The 24,457-nt window shown below is 35.0% G+C and overlaps 1 protein-coding gene across 12 annotated transcripts in view; it reads right to left on the bottom strand.

The window, feature by feature from the left end:
- The window catches only part of SCN3A (sodium voltage-gated channel alpha subunit 3), a 96,803-nt gene extending 72,779 nt beyond the window's left edge, over nucleotides 1-24,024 (bottom strand). For 6 of the 12 annotated variants that reach the window (XM_027865779.1, XM_027865778.1, XM_027865780.1 and 3 more), the window contains exons 1-9: nucleotides 23,758-24,024; nucleotides 19,715-19,833; nucleotides 14,846-14,935; nucleotides 5,524-5,652; nucleotides 4,765-4,856; nucleotides 3,666-3,938; nucleotides 3,349-3,412; nucleotides 1,390-1,531; nucleotides 151-357 (exon numbers count right to left, since the gene is read on the bottom strand). In XM_027865779.1, coding sequence (XP_027721580.1) covers nucleotides 151-357; nucleotides 1,390-1,531; nucleotides 3,349-3,412; nucleotides 3,666-3,938; nucleotides 4,765-4,856; nucleotides 5,524-5,652; nucleotides 14,846-14,935; nucleotides 19,715-19,833; nucleotides 23,758-24,024 — 1,383 coding nt within the window. Of the gene's footprint in view, nucleotides 1-150; nucleotides 358-1,389; nucleotides 1,532-3,348; nucleotides 3,413-3,665; nucleotides 3,939-4,764; nucleotides 4,857-4,949; nucleotides 5,042-5,523; nucleotides 5,653-14,845; nucleotides 14,936-19,714; nucleotides 19,834-23,757 lie in introns of all 12 variants that reach the window. The other 6 variants (XM_027865781.1, XM_027865787.1, XM_027865790.1 and 3 more) reach the window with 2 other exon arrangements.
- Between the last annotated feature and the right edge of the window lie 433 nt (nucleotides 24,025-24,457).

Raw genomic sequence — 24,457 nt, 5'->3', positions numbered from 1 at the left:
TTCATGTTTTAAAGAGGATTCAGTTGCTTTCTAATGAAAATTCTTGGACATTAGAGGATGTCATGTTCTAATTTTACCTGTCTAGTATGGCAAAAATCACATTTAGGAATATAAGAACTAAAATAAAGCATTTTAAAACTCTAACTATACCTGAGCTTCTTCTTGTTGCTTCTTAAGTTGTTCCAGCATTTGCTGAAACTCAGCCTCTTTTTGCTCTGCCTCTTCCAAAGTGGCCTGATTCTGCTCCTCATAGGCCATGGCAACCACAGCCAGGATCAAGTTCACCAAATAGAATGAACCCAAGAAAATCACCAGAACAAAAAATATCATGTATGTTTTTCCTGCAGCACGTAGTGTCTAGAGGAGGAAAAATAAAACAGTGTCTTAATGTCATGATAAAAGATAGGAGACTGCTTTTCATACGTTAGGAGGTCAGCAGCCAATTTATTCATAAGACTTTATTCTGGAACAAATGAGGCTATTGGGCTTAGTCTAATAAAAAGAAAGGTGATGGTGATAATTGTAATCTTTCTTTAACTTAAATTTCACTTCCTTATAAAGAAGTAATGGACTTAAAAAGGCAGAATGAGACATATATTTTTGGACATAGACAACATGGAAATTAGTTTTGCTTGATTATTTGTTAACATGGATTTTTTATTTTTAATCAGGGAGAAGGAAGGAAAGAAAATAATTGTGTATTAATTGAAAAATAATATAAAAATGGGGGAAGGTGGATTCAAAAAATCAACTTATCAGTCTGAGATAGGGGAGGTATGGCTGAATAGCAATTAATATTTTTAAAAAAGGATCTGGGGATTTAGTGGCCTAAAAGCTCGATATGAGTCAATATCATGATTTGGCTCTCAAAAAAGTTAATGTGATCTTAGACGAAATAATGAAAGGCATAATATCCAAAATGGATGTCAATAGCCCCATTTAACTCTGACCTGGCCAAACCAAATCTGAAATATTATATTCAGTTTTTGCCATGACATTTTAGGGATATTTACTGATAAGCTGTTCTTTGGAGAGATTCCAAAGGAAGGCAACTAGGAAAGTGAAGGACTTTGAGAAGATGCCATATGAAGATCAGTTGACTGACTGGAGTACAAATATTTAATTGACTAAGAACACAATAGCTGTTTTCAAGTATTTAAAGTATTGTCATATGGAAGAAGGACTAGCCTTTTGCTCGGTCCTAGAGGGTAGGAAAAGGAGCAGCAGGTAGAAATTTCAAAGAGACACATTTGGGCTTGACATTGGGAAAAACAGACTCACCTTATACCAAATTCTACTCTATGGCAAATAGTGTTACATTAAAGTTTCAGTTACATATCATCTTTTATGTGATCATAAAATTTTAAAAATCTATTACTCAAGCCTCACCAGCTGATAAAGGTTTTCCCAGTAATCTTGCGTCATTAGTCGGAACAAAGACAAGAAAGCCCAACTGAAGGTGTCAAAACTAGTGTAGCCATAATTGGGATTTATACCAGCTTTCACACATATATATCCTTCTGGACAGTGACTACAAATGATAGAGAGAAATAGTTAGTATGATACGGTTAGTATGATAACCTCAATTGATTGATGTGTAACCTCAATGGATTATGTAAGTATTCAATAATCTGAGTATCCTTTCATAACGGATTTGCTCCCCTTTACTCTCATAAAACATTTTCAACCATTGTTATAGTGAAATGTTCATCACATGAATTTTCTTTGGCAAAAGTTATTATAAAACTTAGCTTCTATTCAAAGATGGAAGCATGGAGAAACTAATCCACTTTTTTCTTTTATAGTCAACATGACTTCTCATAAAGAGCACACTGAGGCTACTTTCAAATAAGTCAGAATGGGTGATAAATAATCAAAGCTTTAAGAATAACTCATTATTACTCATGGGTTGATAGCTTAGTTACTTCGATAGGAGTCTAGCTTGAGAGCTGTCCACAAGTGGAATGGGCTGCCTTCAGAGGGAACAGATTCCAACATTACTACAGCTGTTCAAACAAATAGATACAAGGTTAGCTCTACACATAGAAAGGAAAGGTATTTTGTAGGGAAACTTTTATTCAGGTATGAAATATATTAGTTGGCTTCTAGATGGCCCCTGCTGTGATGCTGAAGTTTAACAATAAAATTGTTTTCAATTTATTGAGTGTTTTGGTTTTTTTAATCTAGTGGTCAAGTCAAGTCACCTCTCTGCTCACTGGAAGGTTTTGCAGCCCAGTTGCCTGAGCTATAAAATGAAGGGCTCTTCATTTCATAAGTAGATTACTTTTGAGGTTCCCTCCAGCTCCAGCTCTATAACCTTTGCCCTACTGTTATTACACAGGGAATTAAGCTGGTCCAAATCCTACTACTCTGGTATTTTGGCTGTGGTCTGTAGCTTAAGTCATCTTTTCTGCTGAAGACATTTCCTAATTTTCAATTCAACTCAGTAAACATTTATTAAGGGCTTACTATGTGACTGGCACTGTGCTAAGTGCTGGGAGTACAAAAAGAAGCAAAAGACAGTCCATGCCCTCAAGGAACCTACATTTTTAATGAGGGAGACAACAGGCAATATATATATATATATGTATATATATATATATATGTACACACACACATATACACACATATATGTATGTATATATATATGTACATATATATATACACATACAAAGCAAGCTATATACAGCATAAACAGGAAGTAATCAAAAGAGATAAAGCACTGGAATTAGCAAGGTTAGGGAAGGCTTCTTGTAGAAGGCAGGACTTGAGGGAATCCAGGGAGGTCAGAATTCAAGTGGAGGAGAGAGAGTATTCCAGGCATGAGGGATAGCCAGAAAGAAAGCCTGGAGATGGAATGTCTTGTCATAGAACAGTCAGGAGGCCAGTGTCACTGGATCAAAAAGTACATATTGGGGAGTAAGGAGACTGGAAAGATAGGAAAGGGCTAGGTGATGAAGGCCTTTGCCAACTGCCGGCTTCTGCCACCTGCCCCAACTGTACCACATATGAACACATACAGATCTCTCTAAAACCTGACTATCCTATACCCTATACTCATTCAGGGCCTTATTCTCTGCTTTCCAAAGTAGAAAGTAGTGAATCCCAAGATGTACTAATATAAGGTTTTAATGAATGAAAGGAGAGACTCCCATTCCACAGATGCAGTTTATTGTAATCTTCTGGAGACACTGGTTTAAGCCAACGGAATGACTTTCTGGTGTTAATTTTAGGGACTTTGACAGAAAAAAAACACTTGGAGTTCCATTTGTGTAGAGCTAGCCTTGTAATTTTTGGTCTCTTTTGCTTTCTATTATATAAAAAAATCTTCTTAATAATGTTCCTTACCCTGCATCTGAGCTATTTCCACAAAGTAAAGCATCACTTTGTCCATTCAAATAATAAAAATGACCTGTTAATGAAAAGAATAAGATATTTATAGATTAATTCATAAGTCAGTTTTATGCTATCTAATAACAACGATATGCATTTATACTCATTCCATTGTTCTACAATACTCTTTGCTTTCCATTAGAATAGGCACTAAATTTCTCAAGTTATTGGCATCAGATTTTTTTTTTAAAAACCACCATCACTTTTTCATCTATTGACATTTGTAAAAATTTTTGGCAACAAATAGGTTAATATATAGCAGCACATCTTACTTTTATCTTCAATGTATTCCTTCCAGTTAAATGTGCTCATTGTTGTATTAACAGATGTCCCATTTATATCTATTGTACTATTAAAGTAGGAAGTAATGTTTGTTTCAAAGGTAGAATTGCCTGGGGGCCATTGCAAACATTTATTCCTGAGGTTGCCCATGAACAGCTGCAGCCCAATGAGAGCAAATACACTCAGACAAAAGACAGTCAGGATCATGACATCAGAAAGCTTCTTCACTGACTGGATCAGGGCCCCCACAATAGTCTTCAATCCTGCAAAGAGAGGATGATAGAACAACGTATTAATACCACCACAAATCACAATTTCTTATTAATCATGCATGAGCATCCCTTCCCTTTCATTCCACAAGTGATTGTTTAGCTTATGAGACAATAAAGCCCAGCAAACAATCTATAGGTTTGGGAAATGAATGAAGAACAAATTTCTATTTTTAAGTACTGCGCTTACTGGCTCCTCACTATGACTTTTTATTTTAAAACAGGAAATTTTGTTTACTATGGGTTATATGCCCACAGGACCATATAAAGAAAATCTTTCTGTTCTTTCTTTATATTTCAGCTCTTCTTTTTTTATTATGTTTTCTTTCCCTTAAACATTGCCATATATTATTTTTTTATCTGGCAGTGGTTTAGAGGAAAAAAAAATTAACATTTTAAAAATCCAATGTTATGTTGAAGCAATTTTTTAAAAAAAATTATCTCTTCTACTTTTAAGATAACTTTTTTAAAAAACAGATTTCTATTTTCAATCCTAAACATTTTCAATAAATGATAAAGTTTTAAAAAAAATAATTAAGTCATACAGCATTGAAGCTTTTTCTAAATGTTTTAAGATAAAGCTTCATACCATAAATGAAAAGTGGTTTAAAAATAGCTGTCTCATGCAATACTTTGTTAAACTCAGGGGCTGACTTTATAAATACAAATATAAAAATGTAAGCAATCATTATAATTAAAACTCTGCATTGCATTTACTGCATTTTGTTAATATGATTTTTTTAAAGGCTTATTGCTGTAAAGTTGTACTTTCAACTTAGATATATTTAAAATCAGCCTCGGTGTTTAACCTTGCTCTCACCTGGAATAACCGAAATAGTTTTCAATGCTTGGAGAACTCTGAATGTTCTCAATGCTGAGACATTGCCCAGGTCCACAAACTCTGTCACATATCTGTATAAGGGAGTTCACACACAAACACAATAACACGCAAGAAATAATTGGATATATAAGGGACCTAATCCCTTACACCAGTTAACTTCTTACCTGGGATTACAGAAATAGTTTTCAGAGCTCTCAATACTCTGAAAGTTCGAAGAGCTGAAACATTGCCTAGGTTTACAAATTCTGTTACATACCTGTAGAATTAAATCAGAGTTATTGAGGGTTTTTGCAGAATTTATACTAAGTAATTAATGCTGCATTTGGCTCATAGACCACTTTGCCAAAGGAGTCTAATGAAATTGCTAGCATTTGAAGTTACCTTTCATTTCAACCTATACTTGAAGAACTTAAAGAAACAAACTTATTTCCCTAAATTTAGCTGGTGGCACTGGGACAGGGTGAAGTCAACAAATAACTTTAACATGGTTGAGTAGAAAGAATTTAGGATATTAGTTAATGCCCCTTCCTTACAGTTACTCTTGGAACTGATACATAATGCCAACTTCCATAGTAGATTTTGTTTTTGAAATACAGAACGTGTTCCAAAAATGCATGCAACAGATACACAGTCACATCAACTAAAAAGAAATCCCTATGATGATAAAACTATGCTTGGTATGTTTTATGTAGAAATTAATTTCATGCCTCTGTTTATGTGAGCATTTCATACACTTACGCCATCAAAATGACACTGAAATCCAGCCAGTTCCATGGATCACGAAGAAAAGTAAAGCCTTCTAAGCAGAAACCTCTTGCCAAAATTTTAATAAGTGATTCAAAGGTATAAATTCCTGTGAAAGTGTACCTAGGAGAAGCATCAAAGAAAAATTTAATGCTATATAATGGTTTTTAAATATAAGATTTTTTAAAAAAACCAAAATCACACTAATACTTTTCATTAGAGAATGAAATTATAGGTCTCTTTTTGGCTCTATTCAAGGGAATTTAGTTATTGACACTATAAGGAGTTTCCCTGAGCATTAGAGGACACAAGTCAATGTTGTGTTAAGCAGGTTGTTGTTGCTGTTGTTTTAAGTTCACAAAGAATTTTATAAGGACTTGATTACATGAATTCTGGACATTTACTATTACAATAGATTTTTTTCAAATTAGGAGACAGAATTTTAAATACAAAGTTGAATTTGAAAAAAAATGTACTTCTTACCCATAATTTTATCTGTTTATTCTTCTATACCAGTCCAAACAGTCAACATGTTTCAATTCAGTCAGCTGATGTGAACAGATCAACTGACTTTCTGATGTGCCATCTTTCTCTTATGAAAGATCTTTTGAACCTACACCTTAAACTCTGAGAGGGAGGGAACAAGTCTAGACTTGAATGTAAGAACCCAAAAAACAATTACAGGACTCTACTCTTTCTTTTGGGTCCTTTAGGTTACAGTCAGGAAGTTATATGTTATTCTCCCCCAAATCTCTAAAGAGTTTTTATGCCTGAATTGAGAGAAGAAAGCCAAGGCAGTCACAGCAACTTATGACCTTTAATTACACAGCCCCTATGAAGTGTGAATAGTCACAAATAATGAGAAATGAAAATAATTCTTGCCCAGATGGGAGCCACCCATGGCATATTTGAAGAAAGGGTTACATGTCATAGCTATTATGCTGATTTCTACAGTCTGTTCCCAATATACCATTGGCAGTGCCTCTTTTCCAGGAAAAATTCTACAAAGGATTATTAAAGTTGATTTGTGAGCATTTAGAAGAGAATGTGAAAATACATGAGCATCAACAAGGGGTCACTAAAAATGTCATGACAAAGTGACAATTTCCTTTTTAAAGTATGCTTACCAGGTTAATAGATCAGAAAAATGCCATGCACGTAATATATCCTGCTTTCATGAAAACATCTGACAAAGTCTCTAATGATATCCTTGTGGATAAAATAATGAAATGTGGGCCAGATGATAATAATGTTGACCTTTGAAGATAGTTGAACAACCTTATTCGAAAAAGAGTTGACTGATAGGTTGACATCCATCTAAAGAAATGCCTCTTAATGGAGCATTCCAGGGCTCTCTCTGAACCTTAGCCCTATCTTGTTCAGTATTTTTGGATGAAGAAATGAAAGGCCTGTTTATCACAGCTGCAAATAATATAAATCTTGGAGGGAAAATGCCTAATATGACACCTAGAAGAGGGCTTTGAGTGGTAGGAAATCAACAAATATCTGATGAATGATTAATTTCTTTATGGTAGATGACAAGATCAGGAGTCAAAACTACCTTGATGGGTTAGAACAATAGACTAAAATCAACAAGATGAAATTTAACAAGAATAAATATTAAATCTGTCACTGACTGAAGTATTTTGTTGCATGAGTACAGTATGGAAAATTATGAAGTTTAAGAATAAAAGATATAGGAGTTTTATTTGATCATAAGGTCCATGTTACCATATAGCGCTAAAAAAGCTAATTAAATTTTGTTGTATTAATAGAATTGACTTTTCATGACCCCATTTGTGGTTTTCTTGGCAGAGATACTGGAGTGGTTTACCATTTCCTTCTCCAACTCATTTTACAGATGAGGAAACTGAGGCAAAAAGGGCTAAGTGACTTGCTTAGGGTGACATAACTAGTTAAATGTCTAAGGCCAGATTTGAACTCAGAAAGATAAGTCTTCCTGACTCCGGGCCAGGGACTCTATCCATTGTGCCACCTAGCTGCCCTAATAGAATTATAGTGTTTTGCTAATAGAGAATAGTAACTTCACTTTATTCTGTAATGCTCAGGCTACATCTGGAATACTGTCTTCAATTTTGGAGCTCATATTTCAAGAGGAACAAGTACAAACTATAATGCCTTATGAGAGAGGAAACCTAGATTGTAAAGGAGTTTGCAATCCTTGTCACATAGGGCCTGCTGGTAGAACTGAAGGTGTTTAGTAGATAGGGCACTGAACCTGGAATCAGGAAGACCTAAGTTCAAATCCAATCTCATATACTTATTAGTTATGGAATCCTGGGCAAGTGACTTAACCGAACCACTCAGCCTCAGTTTCCTCATCTGTACAGTGAGAATAATAATACCAATTATCCCAGGGTTGTTGTGAGAAAAAAATGAGATAAAATGTGTAATACTGTTGTGCTATATAAATGCTAGCTATAATGATGATGATGTTTAGACTAGAATAGATAAGACTAAGGATAAATATAATATTTTTTTCTAATATTTTAGATGTTTTCCATGTGGAAGAAATAGTAGGCTTGTTCTATGTTCCTCCCAAGAGTAGAACTGAGATTAATCAGCATCAATTTTCAAAAATGGGTTTAGCTCAATATAAATAGATGCTTTCTAATAATTAAAGCTATCCAACAGAGATATGAGTTGCCTAATGAAGTCTATGAGTTCGCTGTCATTGGATTTATTCAAGTAGAGGTTAGATGATAAGCTGTCAGGTTACAGACAGGGGGTTACAGAATTCATTGCTACACTAGATTAAAGGCCAAGCTAGATCAATGCTATGGTTCTATCCAACTCTTAAAATTCTATGATTCATTCTTTTCAAAAAAATATTTTATTATTTATAGTTATATAGTTATCAAAGTCAATGAAAAACCCCTTGCCCCTTATTTCTATAGAAAAATTGTTTTTATCTTTTTAAAACATATCTCTTCATCCCTCCAACAATTTTGCATGAGTATAAGTTTAAGTCAAGGTGACTTATTTTTAGATATCTTCAATATGGGATAGTCCCTAGGAAAAATGATTCTCATTGAATTTAATTAGAAGGGTTTTTATTTTTTAAAGATATCACCTTAATTTAATATGCAGCAAAAAAAAAGATTGATTCTCTAATACTAATTTTTCCTGTGAGAGAAATTCCCTAAGAATTTCTTGAATTTTATGCTTTTTTATCAGGCACATTCCATGCTTGTGGGAAAAAAGTCTACTTTCTTTGATCATTAAGAGTCAGGGCATTAATTAAGACTTTACAGCTGCTTCTCAATTAAGTGAAAGAAAGATGATGTTTTGGGCCTTACAAATCAAGTAAAACACATGTTTTTTAGAGTGGAAACATTGACTAAAATTGTTCTGGGTTTTTGATTAATGCTTTGAGATATATTGGGAATAATTAAGGAAAACTCCAATTGTCATAGCACAAGGATCAATCTAAGAATGATTTCAGTTTTTGCTTTCTCCTTCTCACCGTTAGCTTTTCAAAGCATTTTTTTTGTTTTTTTATCTCATGTCATTTCAAATATTCTCCTTCAATCCCTTCTTCCTTTAAACTCAATGTATGCAAGCAATACTCAATAATACAGTCACTATTAGCTAATTATTAAGTGCTTGTGAATGTCTGAAATTGCACAGTTTCTGATGACTGCTTTGTCATTTTGAGATAAGCTTATGATGGAACCTAACTATTTGAGGTCAGCTGCTATCCTTGTGGAGGCACTTGCTTAACTTTCCTGCGATTTATTTTCTTTGCCTATCAAGTGGCTTGATATTCTCCCACTGATGCTTTATTTTAGCATCTAATTGTCCTTTATGCACTGTCCACATTTTTCTTTTGCTTTTCTTCTCATGGGGGTATTTGAGAAAGCCAGTCTGTGAGTCAACAAATATTTATTAAATGCTCACTTTTTGCTAAGCACTGTGCTAACCCCTGAGAATACAAAGAAAAACAAAAACAGTCCATTCCCTCACTTCTAATGGGACAGACAATATGTAAATAAGATATGTACAGAATAGATGAGAGGTTATCTGAGTCAAGGTAGTAGCTGCTGGGATTTGGGGGTGGGATAAGGCCTCTTGTAGAAGATGGGATGTGAGCTGAATCTTGAGGAAGCCAGGGGAATTAAGAGCCAGTGGTGAAGGGCCACTATGTTCATCGCATGAATGACAGCCAGTGCAAAAGCACAAGGTAGAAAGAAAAGGACGTGGAATGTTACATTGGAGAAACAGCAAGTATACTAAACTTCCTGTTGTTAAGTATGATATTGTTTAAAAACAAAACAAATAAACAGATAGAAAAACAACTATATTTCTTGTCCCCAGTCTATCCATGTCCCCAGATCACAATGGTTTGATTTCCTAAAAACTGAATGTGTTTTTTCATTGGTTTAGTGAGCTATTAGGAAGATATATTACCCTACCAATAGTTTGATTTATTACTTTTAAATATACACCACCTTTGCTTATATTTCTACTTGACACATGGAAAAACTATGGTAGTTAAGATAGTATTCTCAAAAATATTTTATTTCTATGTTTTTCGCTCTTACAAGAGCTCAGAAAAAATGTGTGAAAGAATTGAGAAATTCCAACTGTTTAAACTGTTCTATTTTTTTCCCATGCGAATAGGAGGTATATATATGAATATATTTCTTCTCAATAGACTGTCATTTTCATGGAGAACATTTCTAACAGCTGTAATTTTATGCAATTCAAGAGAAAGGATCTAGATAGGCTAAAATTTATCTTTTATTTTGTAAAGTGTATTTCCTTTCTGACTTTGCTGAGTGAGTCATTATTTCTGTGATCTGCTATTAAAGATGTTTGTAACTACCAGGACATTCTGGAAGGAGGTGGTACTTACTCTACAAAGTCTTCCCTGATTCCTTCCCTCCCCTCTACCCTTTCCAATTGCTATTGTTTTTTCTAACATCAATTTATTTTAGATCCTGATTGGTGCGAGTAAGAATTCCCTCCCTGAAATGGTAGCATTATTTAAATTTCCATTACATATTTCAGTTGGGCTGCAATACAGTACCATATTTTACATAATTATAAATTTGAATATTGTGAATTTAAATAAGTGCTGCCACTTCAGGGGATCATTATTTTCATTAATTGAGACCTAGCTGCATTACACTTACTTGTAATGTAAATTAGATATGGATTTGTCCCTATTAGAATGTAAGTAACTTGAAGAAGAGTCAGTTTTCTTTTTGTGTCAATTGCTTGGTACAGCGCTTTGTACATAACGAATGTTTAGTAATTGTTTAATGAATGGAATCGAATAAACTGAGACTAAACCTTTAAGCTGTGCTTGGTAAAGATCAATATGATATTAAGGTTCCTGCATCATTCCTACATGACTGAATCTATGAATGAAGATGCCATGCTTTTCCTGTTACTTGGTGAATAAATGATTAAGGACATCTCTGGGACAGTCCCCGGGGCACACTGTGAGTTTCTAGTGAACGAACCCAATAACAAAAACTACCTGATGTGACTTGTTACAGTTCTTGATACATACAGAGGAAGTACTCAAACAGTGCTTGTTAAATTAATGGAATTGAACACTTAGGTGGGAAACAAAACACTCAGACTTTTTTTTGTTCAAACCCTAACAATATGACCCAAAACACATCACTTAGACTTCCTGTGCCACGTTTTCTTAAGAACTGAAATGGGGACAAAAATGTTTTATTTAAGCTGATTTTTTAAAAAATTGAATCATTTTATGGTTCACTTGCATGATTGATGAGGATGGGATCTGAATCCCTAAAAGGAAAAGACCATGTCTTTGGGATCTGGATCCCAAAAAGGAAAAACTCTGGACTCTTCTACCAGGCCAAATCTCTGCCTTTCACCTGAGGCTATAATCCTATCAACTGGCCTTTCTTTGTGGCTGAGCCCAATCTCTCAATTCTATTCTCTTACCTCCCACTTGCACCTGGCCACTTCTCACCCTTAATCCTATCTAGACTCCATTCTCCCTTGGCCATGCGGTCCAGGTCCCTGGCTTTCAGTTCACCCCAGGTTACTGGCCACTCCCATCCAGATCATCCTTAGGTGCCTCCTCCAGTCACCCCAAACTACTTGGCTACTCCTAGATCCCTCCCACAGTCTTTCTGTATATAAGGTCCATTTTGTCTTTATTAAGGTGCTCAGATTCTTAAAATCTAGCCAAGGGCTCAGATTCTTAAAATCTAGCGTGCTTGCATTAGCAATACAAATGCTTAAATTCCTTAAGAGTCTGGCCAATATGGTGGGTCTTTAATAAATCCTGTCTTTGGCTGAAAGAAGGCTTGGGTCCAATTCATTCGGGGTGCATATTTTTTTTTCGAATTCATTCGGACAGGAACCACATGTCATGATTTTGGGGTCCCAGCACTCTTAAACCTCTAAACCTCAGCATGGTCATTTCAGAGGTCATTTATCTCCTTTACTGATTAAACTTCAACTAGCAGATGCCATTAACACTTGACTTTGACATTTTTTCTGTCTCTAAACCCTCTCTTATTAAGTAGCTAGAGTGATCTGTAAACAACCACTTACTTTTACTTCAAGTAAACTTGCAGGATTTCAATGACTTCCCATTCAATATCAGATCAAGTCATACACCATAAAATCATAGGACCATAGATTTAGAGCTAAAATAAATTTAGAGTCACCTCTAGTAGCTCATTTAGTCTAACCTCCTCATTTTACAGATAGGGAAGGACAGAAATAGCAAGGGTGAAATTTGAATGCAGGTCTTTCCAAATCCATTTATCTTTCCATTATTTAAATTCATCTACAATCTAGTTCTAGCTTACCTTTTCAGCCTTATCTTGTATACTCCTATTCATGTAGTCTACACTTTTAACCAAACTGGATTCCCCCATTTTCACCATCCCAGTCAACATGGTATTTCTCAAGCAGTCTTCTATGTCTGGAGGGGTTTTCCTCTTATACTGTCTCCATTTCCATCTGTTTAGATCCTTCCCTTTTAATGTCCAGTTTAGGCCCCACCTCTTTCATGAATACTTTCCTGATTTCCCCACTTGAAGTTATTGCTAAATCCCTTATTGTTCTTTGTTTTCACTTAGCCTTTGCAATTAGCCTATTTTGCTTTGTGTTATGTTTATTTGTGTATGTGAAGTCTCTTTTATCAGATTGTTTGGGGGCAAGGATAGTCTTGATTTATTTTTGTTTTCCTTATTGCCTAGAACTGCAACCTTACTCATAATAGGTGCTTTATCAATGTTTATTGAGTGACTGAAAGTTGTATCCTTTTGAGAAGCTAAGATCCTTTCTTAATGGGAAAAATGACCATAACTCACATTTTATCTATTTTTATGAGTTTATATTGTGTTTTCTTAAAGCATGAGTCACCTCTAAGTAACTTCTCACTTGTCTTAGGGATGACAAAACAGTAGATGAGAAAATGCTTTGAGTTTTTGAATGGAAAAATACCATATTCAGGATACACATTCTTTTCCCCATTATACCCTAAATGAAAGGGCTGGGGCATTGACTCAGTTAAAGTAGGGAATCGTTTAAAAAGAATTGCTACTCAGGCCATTGCTGTCCAGACTAATGAAACAGAATTTATGACTAGAAATGTATAGATCAAGGCTTAGGAGTTCCTGATATCCAGGAAACCACAAAAGAATGAGCTGTTGGGCACCTTTGAGTATTGGTGGAGTTGACAGCACAATTTCTTAAACTGATCTGGGCTTTTACATCTAGGTAAACTTGCCTCACCTTTGTGAAAACAAAGGTTAAGTATCTTGTAATGTTAAGGTCTTACCCCCTTTCTTCCTCTAAGTGGCTCTATTATCTTTTCCACATCACATTAAATCATTTATTTTGTGTCATTGCCCTCCAAACCCCATGGTCAAGCCTACATGCTGCTTCTTATATCTCTTTACTTTATATTTGTACATAGCTTTATCATTTCTTTTAAACTGACCCCTGTTTTCTTTCTGACACTACTCTTATAAAATAGATACTGGGCTTTGCTGCTAAATGAACTTAAGGAGATGTGTTTGTTACTAATGAGAAGTTCTAGTTTAGGGTTGTTTTGTTGGAGATTAGACCAGCTGGCCTAATTCTTGTTTGATCTTCTGGCAAGTCCTACACATAAGGTTTCTGACTTGACAACATATATGTGTGTGTGTGTGTATGTGTGTATATATATATATATATATATATACACACACACACACATATATATATACATATATGTGTATATATATATATACACAAATTGCACAAATCAACAGCTCAGGTGATCTTGGAGTCTCTATCTAATGGCATGAGGAACTGTGAATAAGACATAGGAACACTTTAAAATACTTAGGTAATATAGCTGATTGCTTGCTGTCTCAGGGGGTGGGGAGGAGAGATAGAAAGGGATAGAATTTGGAACTTAAAACTTAAAAAAAACCCTACAAATGTTAAAAATTGTTTTTACATGTAATTGGGAGAAAAGAAAGTATTTAAAAAATAAAATAGCTAGGTAAGCACCATGGATAGAATACTGGACCTGGAGTCAGGAAGACCTGAGTTCAAGTCCAGCCTTAGACACTTAATAACTGTGTGACCCTGGCCAAATTATTTAACCTCTGTCTGTCTCAATTTCCTTATTTGTAAAATGGGGGTAATAGTACCACTTACCTTCCAGGGATATTGTGAGGATAAAAATATATAAAATCACTTTGCAAACCATAAAACATTTTATAAATTCTAACCATAATGATGTAGTCAATGACTAATAAAACTCAGGAAAAACACCTTAAAAAGGGGCATTGCAGTATTTGGAAAGGCTTTCTCTTTGTTTTTATGTTCCCTTTAAAAACATGACATTAACAGGAACCTCCATAAGGAAAAATACTTCTTATCATTAAAATGCATGAAGCTTTAGACCTTGCTTTACCTAAATTGATAAACTGCCCTCCAAACCCCATGTTCAAGCCTACATACTGCTTCTTATATCTCTTTACTTTATATCTGTACATATTATTGGTCTAAAAAACATATATATTTATTTACATTAATTTTTTAGCATACCAAATATTGATTCAGCACCAAAATTCAATGTCCTGAAAAAAAAGCCCAACCTCATATAAATGAACATTTCCCTAATGACCCCCATATCTTCTTACATATCAAAGGAACTTCCCTTTGCAGATAAGGAATTATGAGGAAGGATGTTCAACCTGCCTCAGAAAGTGGAACCATAAGTGAGGACAGAGACAAAGAGATATATGTAAGAACATTTTTAAGTCAGTTTCATATTCCAAGAATCATTTCTACTTACTCTACATTCTTTGTCCAGTCTGGAGGGTTACTCATGGTCATAAATACACAGTTGGTCAGAATAGTGCACATAATCAGCATGCTGAATAAAGTAGATTATAGTTAAGGAATAAATATGAGTAGCTTTAATAAAATAAGGACAATAATAACTATGTGGATGCTGACAAATTGCCTATGTATAATACTAAAAAAAAAAATTAACTGCCCAAAAAATTATATGCATTTCCTATTTTAATGTTAATCTCAAAAAATACTTCCCAGAACAAATTCTTGAAAGGTAATCTCATTTTTTTCTCCACAACATTGGATTATCTACACCCCTTTTAAAATTCAGTGGAAATTCTTCATTCAAGTAAACTGTGCCAGATGGCTCTATCAGAGGAAGAGACCCTTTTAGTGAGTATAAAATACTGTTTAAATATGTAAGTTGAACAGTGGGCATAATTTAATTCTTTATTTCCATACAAAGATTAATGATTGCAATATAGAAAGTTGAGAGTGTTTGGATAATAAATATATTGATTTATTCTGTGCAATTAAGAATTAAATAATGAATATGTCATAAATAAATGCTGTTGTAGCTCTGTACCAATGCAACTAGTTATTTTCCACCTTAAAAAAATAGGAGTATCAGAAGCCAGAACCAATAGCTGGTTACTTTTTATACTGTCTTATATGTGCAAAGGATTATTGTGTCATTCTGCCAACTCCCCCCCCCCCAAAGGTGGGAGAGTAGAAGAAGGGTGATGGATTTGTTCTGGACATAAAAATGTGATGTTTTACCGCATGTATTACCAATACTGGTAAATGGACATATTGGACAAGATGAAATGTGGAATCAAATGAGGAAAAGATTCATCGGAAATTTGAAATTTCCCATTACTCTGGTCATTGTTTAAAGAGAATTCTTAAGATCTTTGCCTAAAATGAGGTGATTATGACCTTCTTCTACATTTTGACACCTGTTATTCAGTTGTGTCTAACTCTTTCATGACACCATTTGGCATTTTTTTGGGCAAAGATACTGGAGTGGTTTGCCATTTTCTTCCCCAGATCATTTTACAGATGAAGAAACTGAGTCAAACAGGGTTAAGTGACTTGCCTAGGGTCACACAACTAGTAAGTGTCTGAGGCCAGATTTGAACTCAAGAAGATGAGTCTTCCTGACTCTAGGCCCAGTTCTCTATCCACTATGTCATCTAGCTGCCTGGATTGACACCTACTTACCCTTCTTTAAATCCTTTCAGAGAAGATTTCAATCTTGGACTCTCTACAAGAAATCTCCTTCTCAGGTTTAACCTAAATCCCTTATGCTGAAATTTAAATCATATCCGACCCTCCAGTCACAGCATAAGAGACTTCTAAAAGTCATCAGATCCATCACCACTGCCTCCAAGATAAGTTGTTCCTGTCTATTCTGAAACCTCTTCACTTGTGTCTTTCTCTTGAAACTTCATGTTACAATGAAACTTTTTCAGTGTTACTCTTGAATACTATGGTATGTAACTGCACATTTTTTTCAAACTCACTCAACTCAATTCTGAAATCTGTACACTAGATAGCAGCTTATACATTTGTATAAATAGTTTTTATTTTATGACACTACACTCACAAAAGCATTTCTTGTTCTCTGGTTGCTTCAGGTTGTTACTTCTTGCTTTGCCTCCAACTAAACTGTAAGATGTTCTCTGGAAAGGCTGTTTGGTGCCCCACAAAGAACCAAAGCATGGTGTTGAATCCACAGTTGACAACTGTTGAATATTGAATGTTTTGACAATAGTCATAGTAGCACTATGGGCTACATCCATGACATCGCTTGAATTCATCAGCTTCCATGTATTTAATCAGTAAGTCTGAGCAGATGATATGTAAAGCTATATATGCAACCTTAGTCTCCATCCCGAGCTACAGACACACATCAGCAACTGCCTTTTGGACACTTCAAACTGGATGTGCCATAGGTATCTCAAATGAAATATGTCCAAGATGGAATTTATTTTCTTCTTCCTCTCCCAAACCATCTTATCTTCCAAAGTACCCTATTAGTACTAAGGGAATCCCTATCCTGTCTATCACCCAGACTCACAAACCTGGAGTAATACTGTGCTCCTCATACTCACTTATACCACAAACTGAATCAGTTGCTAAATCTTGTTTTTCCTTCATGACATCTTTCACTCTTCTTTCCAATTCTGGAGCTACTAGTCTTGTTCAGGCCCTTATCACCTCTTGCCTGGATCATTTCTTTGGCCTTCTGGTTGATCTCTCTACGCCAAGTCTCTCCCTACTCCAGTCCATTCTCCACTTAGCTGCCCAAGTGATTTTTCTAAAGTATATGCCTGACTATGCCACCTTCATTCTCCCCTCAATTCAATGAACTCCAGGGGGTCCCTATTACCTTTAAGATGAAATATAAAATCCTCTGTTTGGTTCTTCATAACCTGACTCTTCCTACCTTTCCAGCATACTTATACTTTACTCCCCTCTACTCAGTGATGTTGCTACATTGGCCTGATTGTTGTTTCTCTTTTACAACATACCTGTCTCATCTTCTTGCCGTTGTACGGACTCTCCCCCAGGACTGCAAAGCTCTTGTGCCTCTCCTCTACCTTTTAGTTTCTCTGATTTCCTTCAAGACTGAACTCAAATTTCACCTTCAGCAGGAGGCCTGGACTGGTTCTCTTACCTGCCAGTGCCTTTCCCTCTGAGTCTACCTTCCCTCTATTGGGTATATATCTTGTACGCATCTAGTTATTTACATGTTATTTCCCCCATTAGAATCCATACCAAGGGCAGGAGCTGTTTCTGCCTTTCTTTGAATCCTCAGTACTTAACCCAGTGCCTGGCACTTACTAAGTGCTTAATAAATGCATGTTCATTAATTGACCTATTGTTTTGTTAATAATACTTCATTAAGGGTCTTATTGTAGGTAATAAAAGGTATAAACAGACTAGTATTGTTCTTACGTGATGTGTTTCATTTATATAACCCAGTATCAACTAACTCTTGTTTTTTAACCTCTGGATTTACTAGATTTAGAGATGGCCTATTGTAAAAGAGAAACAGGTCAATGTAGCAACATCACTGAGTGAGGGGAGGGTAGTAAATGACTTCTAGTTATTCAATAAGTATTTATTAATTACTTATTTATGTGCCAGGTACTGGGATTGATGCTGGAGATATAAAGACAAAAAACAACAGTTCTTGCCTTCAAGGAGCTTGCATTCAGTAAGGGGAGACAATGTATAAACATATGGGTGTAAAATTGACTTCAAACTTGTGCATAAGACTCTCCTCATTGGTGGCAAGAATGATGACTTAATGCCGCCATATACCAGTGTGAGGGGCAAAGTTGGTGTAACAGATTAAGAAAGGGGAGAATTCTAATTCTTTCCTACTTTTAGAAGGGGCACCTACAGTTCCACTCTCTCCTAAGAAAGAAAACCATGAACAGAGAGGGGAAAGCTTTATCTTTAACATGTCCCTAATGCCCAGATTGCCTCCTTAGAGACTTCTGGGAATTTCCGCATATGATCAAGGCTTTTCTCTCATGATTGATCTGAGACATCCTGCTTCCAAAGAAAGAGTTGTCTCATACATTCTAATCTGCATAACTTCTTAGATTTCCATTTGCTTTCTGCTTAAATAAATGGCTTTACTCCTTAGTCACTCTTTGTGATAGTCTTTGTGTAACTAGCATTTAGTGCTAACGGGCCAAGCCTATAAGTTTATTATGAGCCTTTCTCTTTAAGGGATAGTGACCAGTAAAGCAGCTTGAATCTGTTAGCAGTATTTAGAGGGATAGATAGATTTGGTTCTAGTCCTTAGGACAACAGAGCATTCAGCTTTATAATCCCTTCTACTACTCCTTTCCTGAAAGGGAGCAAAGTCTCCCTTGGAGAGAGGTCGGAAAAATTCCAAGGATATCTATGAAGCCTCCCCATGAATCACTTTTAGATAAACTCATATGGATATCACATAACTTGGATGGTATACACACTGCCTACATAAATATGTGCACATACACACATATAGGTAGTTGTATGTATGTGTGTGTATGTATACATACTTATACATACGTATGCTTATACATGTATCTCTGTCTCTCTCTCTCTCTCTCTCTCTCTCTCTCTCTCTCCCTTCCTCTCTCTCTCTCCCCCACCCTCCCTCCCTCCCTCCATCATGTGCAAGGGCACAGAATCAGAAGATGAAGGTTAAATATGGGGAACTCTAACAAGGCCAGTTTGGTTGACTCAAAGAGTGAGTCAAGGGAAGTAATATATAATAGGTATGGAAAGATAGGGTGAAGTTAGTTTGTGAAGGGCTTTAAGTGCCAAATATAAAAGTTTATATTTGACCCTGGAGGTAATGGGGGGCCATTGGCTTTTACTGAACATTAAGCTCACATGGTCATATCCATGTTTAAAAAACAAAATCACTTTGGCAGTTGTATGGAAGACGAATTGGAGGAGTAGCCTTGGGGTAGGGAGACCAAGTAGGACCTAATTACAGGTGATCCTACCTAACTAGGATTATAGCCAAGAGGTAAAGAGAAGGCAATGGATGGTAGAGATGTTGTGGAGGTAGATGAGATAAGACTTGGCAACTTATTGGATATGTGGGATGAGAGAAAATGAAGAATAACACTGTTTACTTGGGTAACTGTAAAAATGATTCAATAATAGTCTCAGCAGTCAACATCTCTATGTATCAACAGCAGAAAAAACAAAGAGTTCAAGTACAAATTAAATCAATTAATTACCATTGACTTAAAGGGCACTCTCTATATATTTAATGTAGAAATGCATTTAAAAAAACCAAACACATTTTTAGAAATAAAAATCCAAAACAGCCATTCTGAAAGGATATGAATGTACCAAAATCTTAATAGCAATTTTTCTAACAGGGTTGAGAGGAGTTAAAATATACAAGGCAGATGTGGCACTGAATCGAAAGATTGCCTTTCCTTTATTCAATACTATAAAAGTCTGAAAAATAAAAAAAGAAAATGTAAGGATTATAATAATAAACAGTTGAAGACAGGCATGCATAAGAAAAAATTATATAGTCAATTTATGTTAGCCAATTTACATTTTCATTGTAGTTTGAAACTTTATTTACAAATAATGACTTAACAATCTAATAGATCATATCTTAGATTATCTATATCAACATCTTTTCCTTTCCCTCAGCTCATGACCCATTCACACTCTTTTTCTATCATATACTTCCCTGATGGCATCTTTTACTGCTGTTTTTCTTAGAAGTTCTTAATTTGTTATGTAATATTCTACTCACACCCTCCAGGTACCTCTCCATTGCCTTAAGTGTGATATTCATTTTCCTAGTAGCTTCCTATAATATACTTAACAATATCTTCCATCAAGAACAGACCAGCAGGCTGTCTGCTACTACCTGACCATCATCTCCTTGAAAAACACCTACAAGTAATCTAATGCAACCAAACAGACATTAATTTAGCATCTACTTTGTGCAAGGGACTACAGTGAATGCTGTCAATACAAAGGTTCTGCCTCCAGGAAACCTTCCCAGATTAAAACAATCACTACATGTGTCTCTTCAGCATTGGAGCATCAGTTTGTAGTAAATTATTTTGCACTTGTTGATATGGAGCTTTGTAGTTTTTCTTAAATCATTTCAAATTTATATTTTTGTCTACCTGAATTATAAGGTTCTTCAGGGCAGAGATATTGAAATTCTGCTTCCTATTCACTCATAATACCTGGTGCTCTGAACTCCATATGTGTGTGTGTGTTATCACACATATAATTTTTATCAAATAATTTCAAATATATATTTTTGTCGACCTGAATTATAAGGTCCTCCAGGGCAGAGATTTTGAAATTTTGTTTCCTATTCACCCACAGTACTTAATGCAATTCTCTAAACTCAGTATAAATATATATGTTAATGAATATCTATGTATTTATATACACACACTCATACACGCGTATGAATTCAATTGCAGTTTTTCTTCAAGATTTCATTATTTCACATCTATTTTGATCTAATAGATTAGAATCTGCTTAGATTCATATCCATCTGCTTAAATCTTTAGGATGAGTTAAAAATATATTTCTACCTTTTAACTAAAGATTCTTAGTGCTATGTTCCATATATTCATTTTCTATGGCAACAAGCACTATTAAAATAGAAATATTTACATTGCAAATCCAATGGGCTGAGAAAACAGTTTCTCTGTTAATTGTCCTATTGTGTTTAAAGACCATACTTTTTGGCAAAGTGCCTAATAAATTGTTCTCTATGAATTCCACGTAGCAAATTTGACCAATTATGTAACAAGGGTAAATAAACTATTCTCCAATAATGAAGAGATTATCCAAGAGGCATTTATTAACTTTACTAAGGTAACAGAACTCTAAAGGATACTATAATTGAGAATCAGCTAAATGATTTCCCAAAATCCATAATATTAACAATTTAGTATTAACAGTCAAATATCTAAATCAGTTTTTCTGTATTTTAATTAGGACATTTGAATATAAAATTCATTGTTAATCAAGTTGAGTTTAGAGTAAGAATATAAATGGCTATTAAGAACTAGTTTAATCTACTAATTAGTTGCCATTCACCTCATCAGGAAAGGATTTAGACAATGAAGCCCAGTATACCTCCTACCTAACTCCCCCCCCCAAAAAAAGGAAAGAAAAAGATAAGGAAGAATAGATTGTGAAATACTCCCCCCTTTATGGTCTCTATTCTTGTTCTTTTTCCAATATCTGCTGAGTCACCAGTGGAATTGAATTTGATGGGCCAATGACACTTTTACTGGACTTTATAAGCTCCTTCTGTTGACCAAACTTTATAAACCCAAGACTTTAACAAACCAAACAACTCCTGGGTCTATGAAAGGAAATAGAATTTTGTTACATTTTAAAAAAGAAATAATTCCCAGATAGATTTTTGGGCTTTACTAGTTCACAATATTAGGCATTTTCAGGAGACAAGAAAGGGGGAAGGTAGAGAGAATGACTTCTTAAGTTCTAATGAAAACTGGAGGACATCCCTTATTACTGGGAGGTAGTGGAGAGAATGACATTGGTGTGGTACATAAGAATGGTATCAGTAAGATCTAGGTTTAATTCTCTGATGCATGCTGGCTGTGGGAACATGGTCAAGTCATATGATTTCTCAGTGCTCCCAGCAACTCTTTTCTGCACTATCCTTTCCTCCTCCCCAATGCAATATAATGAAAATGTTTGAAAACTATATTATATAATCACACCTCCCTCTGCCCCTCCCCCCCATGAAGCTAAATTGAAAGTTTCTAAGGCGAATGGCAATTTAATGTCTGGGGAAAAAGTCAGGCATAATTTCCAAGGATATTTCCTGATGACTTTTCTTGGGGCAATGATGGAATTGAGTAAAAGGAGTGACCTCAGAGTCCTCTTTGAATGTAACCTTTAGAAGGATGTTTTTCCCCCTCAGCCCTCTAATCAGATGGCCAAAGTGTACTAAGGTAGTGATGAGTTGAATCAGTGATTGGAGCGGCCTGGACTAATCTGGTTTGAAACCAGATTGAACCAATTTAGACTGGTTTTAGACCAGATTGGACCAGTTTGGACCAACTTCTTTACTACACACTCTAGTATTCCAGTATGCCAGCACTCCAATCATAGGGCTAGAACATACTGAATGATGAGGTATGAGCACCAACACTGGTATATATTTATAATCTATATCTATATCTATACTTTTATTTATATGTGTGACTTTTACATCTTTTAGTCATTTTAATCTCATGAGGTTAAATTATATATGTATTTATAGTGAATTCCTCTCTCATAAGTGTTGAAAACAGGATGGCTACCATTATTTTCCAGGCATTCAAGGGTCAGACCTTTGACAGTGTATTGTAGTTATTCTTTTGTCTTCATCTTATGACCAGATTTGTTTTTGTACTTATGAAAATGCATGTAAAATGTAAATTGCATTTGAATAATATAATAAATAACATTTCAAAGTGAAAAATGAAAAATTCACTTGGTCATTTTTTTTCTTACAAAATGCCAAATTGCTATTTTGACCTTTTTTCTTCTTTTAATTGACTGTTTTTGATAAATTATGTGGTTGTTTTGGCATTATGTAAATACAGAAATAATTATTGTTTAAATAGAGTTTAAAGTCCTTGGGTGGGGGCAGGGGGCTTTTTCTAGTTTATTTTTCCTTGACCTTTCAATTTAAAGTGTTATTAAAGACTGACCAGTTGTTGGCTTAGGGTGAGTGTAGGCCTTAATATATATCCAAGGTTAAAAAAAATACCTTTGAGAAAAATTAAGTCCAAATTCATCCAATTTTCATATAGGAAGGTATAAATTGTGAATTTTTTATTATAATGTTAAGTAGTTTTCTACTGCAAAGAAATCATTAAAAATATAAACCTCAAACTCTAAAATGTGAAACATATATTTTTAGAAATATTTAGAGTTGGAGATGTTATCCAGCATTTTGCTTGAGTTACTTAAGTATTCCAGAGTTAACTTAGTAAGTATACCAATAAATGCATTTTGCTATTTCCACTGATATGAACCTCTTTTAACCACTTATTTAAAATTATTATGATTTCATATAGATACAGACATGTCAGTGCATTTTGGGGGAATTTTATACCTGTCTATAGGTGTTATTGTAACAAAATCATTGACTCATAATGCATTTTATACAAATCATTATTCTGATTATACTTTGTTTCTAGAATCTTCTGATGAATGTTCCATTTGCTTATATGCTAGTCTTTAACATAAAAAAATGCTTATGGTGCATTTGCAAAGCTGAGAAATGCAGGAATAAAATAAGTACTCAGTGTAAGTGAACATTATAGGCAGTATGAACTGCAAGAGTTAGCAAGGATAACCTTCCCAATGACTCACTTTTTTATTGATATAGTATGGGTCAAGGTCCTCCAAGGGCTCTGACACCATCCCAGGTGGAATGTCTCCATAAATAAATGGGAGAGATTTTCCTGCTTCCAAGTCACTATTTGGCTTTGGTTTGTTCTCATCATCATCCTCTTTGAGTTCTCTTTTAGCTTTCTTAGCTTTCTCTTCTGCAGAGCGTTTTTCAATAGCAGCGAGAGATTCTCTAGTAAAATAGCGGAAGCTGTCAGGTCCTGGGGGTACCAGCAGTGCCTGTGCCATCTTTTCATCCTGCAAATTTAATTTCGTTTAGCCTCTCGCATGAGAATCTCCTATGGGGATAAAAAGGGAAAAATAGATACCAATTAGGAGAAAAGTAATGAAAAAGGGAGGGAAAAAAATCAACCAAGATGGTATTTAATGCTTCATCTGGTTTTGCCAGTAAATAAAAAAATAGTCACTATAAACATTAAGTAGAGCATTTAGTGCTGTGCCACAATTTTAACTTGTAAACATTATTACTGTTCAATCTGATTCTCCATAAATCAACTTCATAAGACATCTGTTCTTGGCTTTTGAGCCAAGAAATACAGAAATATGGTTATTTACTTCTGGTAAAGGATATGTGCTCATAAACCTTATAAATAGAGCCAATTCTTGATTTTTGTCAACCCTGTATCTCTCCCTTTCTCCCCTGTTCTTCACCTTCTGTTCA

The sequence above is a fragment of the Vombatus ursinus genome, unplaced genomic scaffold (genome assembly GCF_900497805.2).
Source record: "Vombatus ursinus unplaced genomic scaffold, bare-nosed wombat genome assembly UNPS02014779.1, whole genome shotgun sequence".
In the NCBI taxonomy this organism is placed as follows: Eukaryota; Metazoa; Chordata; class Mammalia; order Diprotodontia; family Vombatidae; genus Vombatus; species Vombatus ursinus.
The sequence above is the reverse complement of the archived record's forward strand: the minus strand, read 5'-3'. Positions and strand labels throughout refer to the sequence as shown.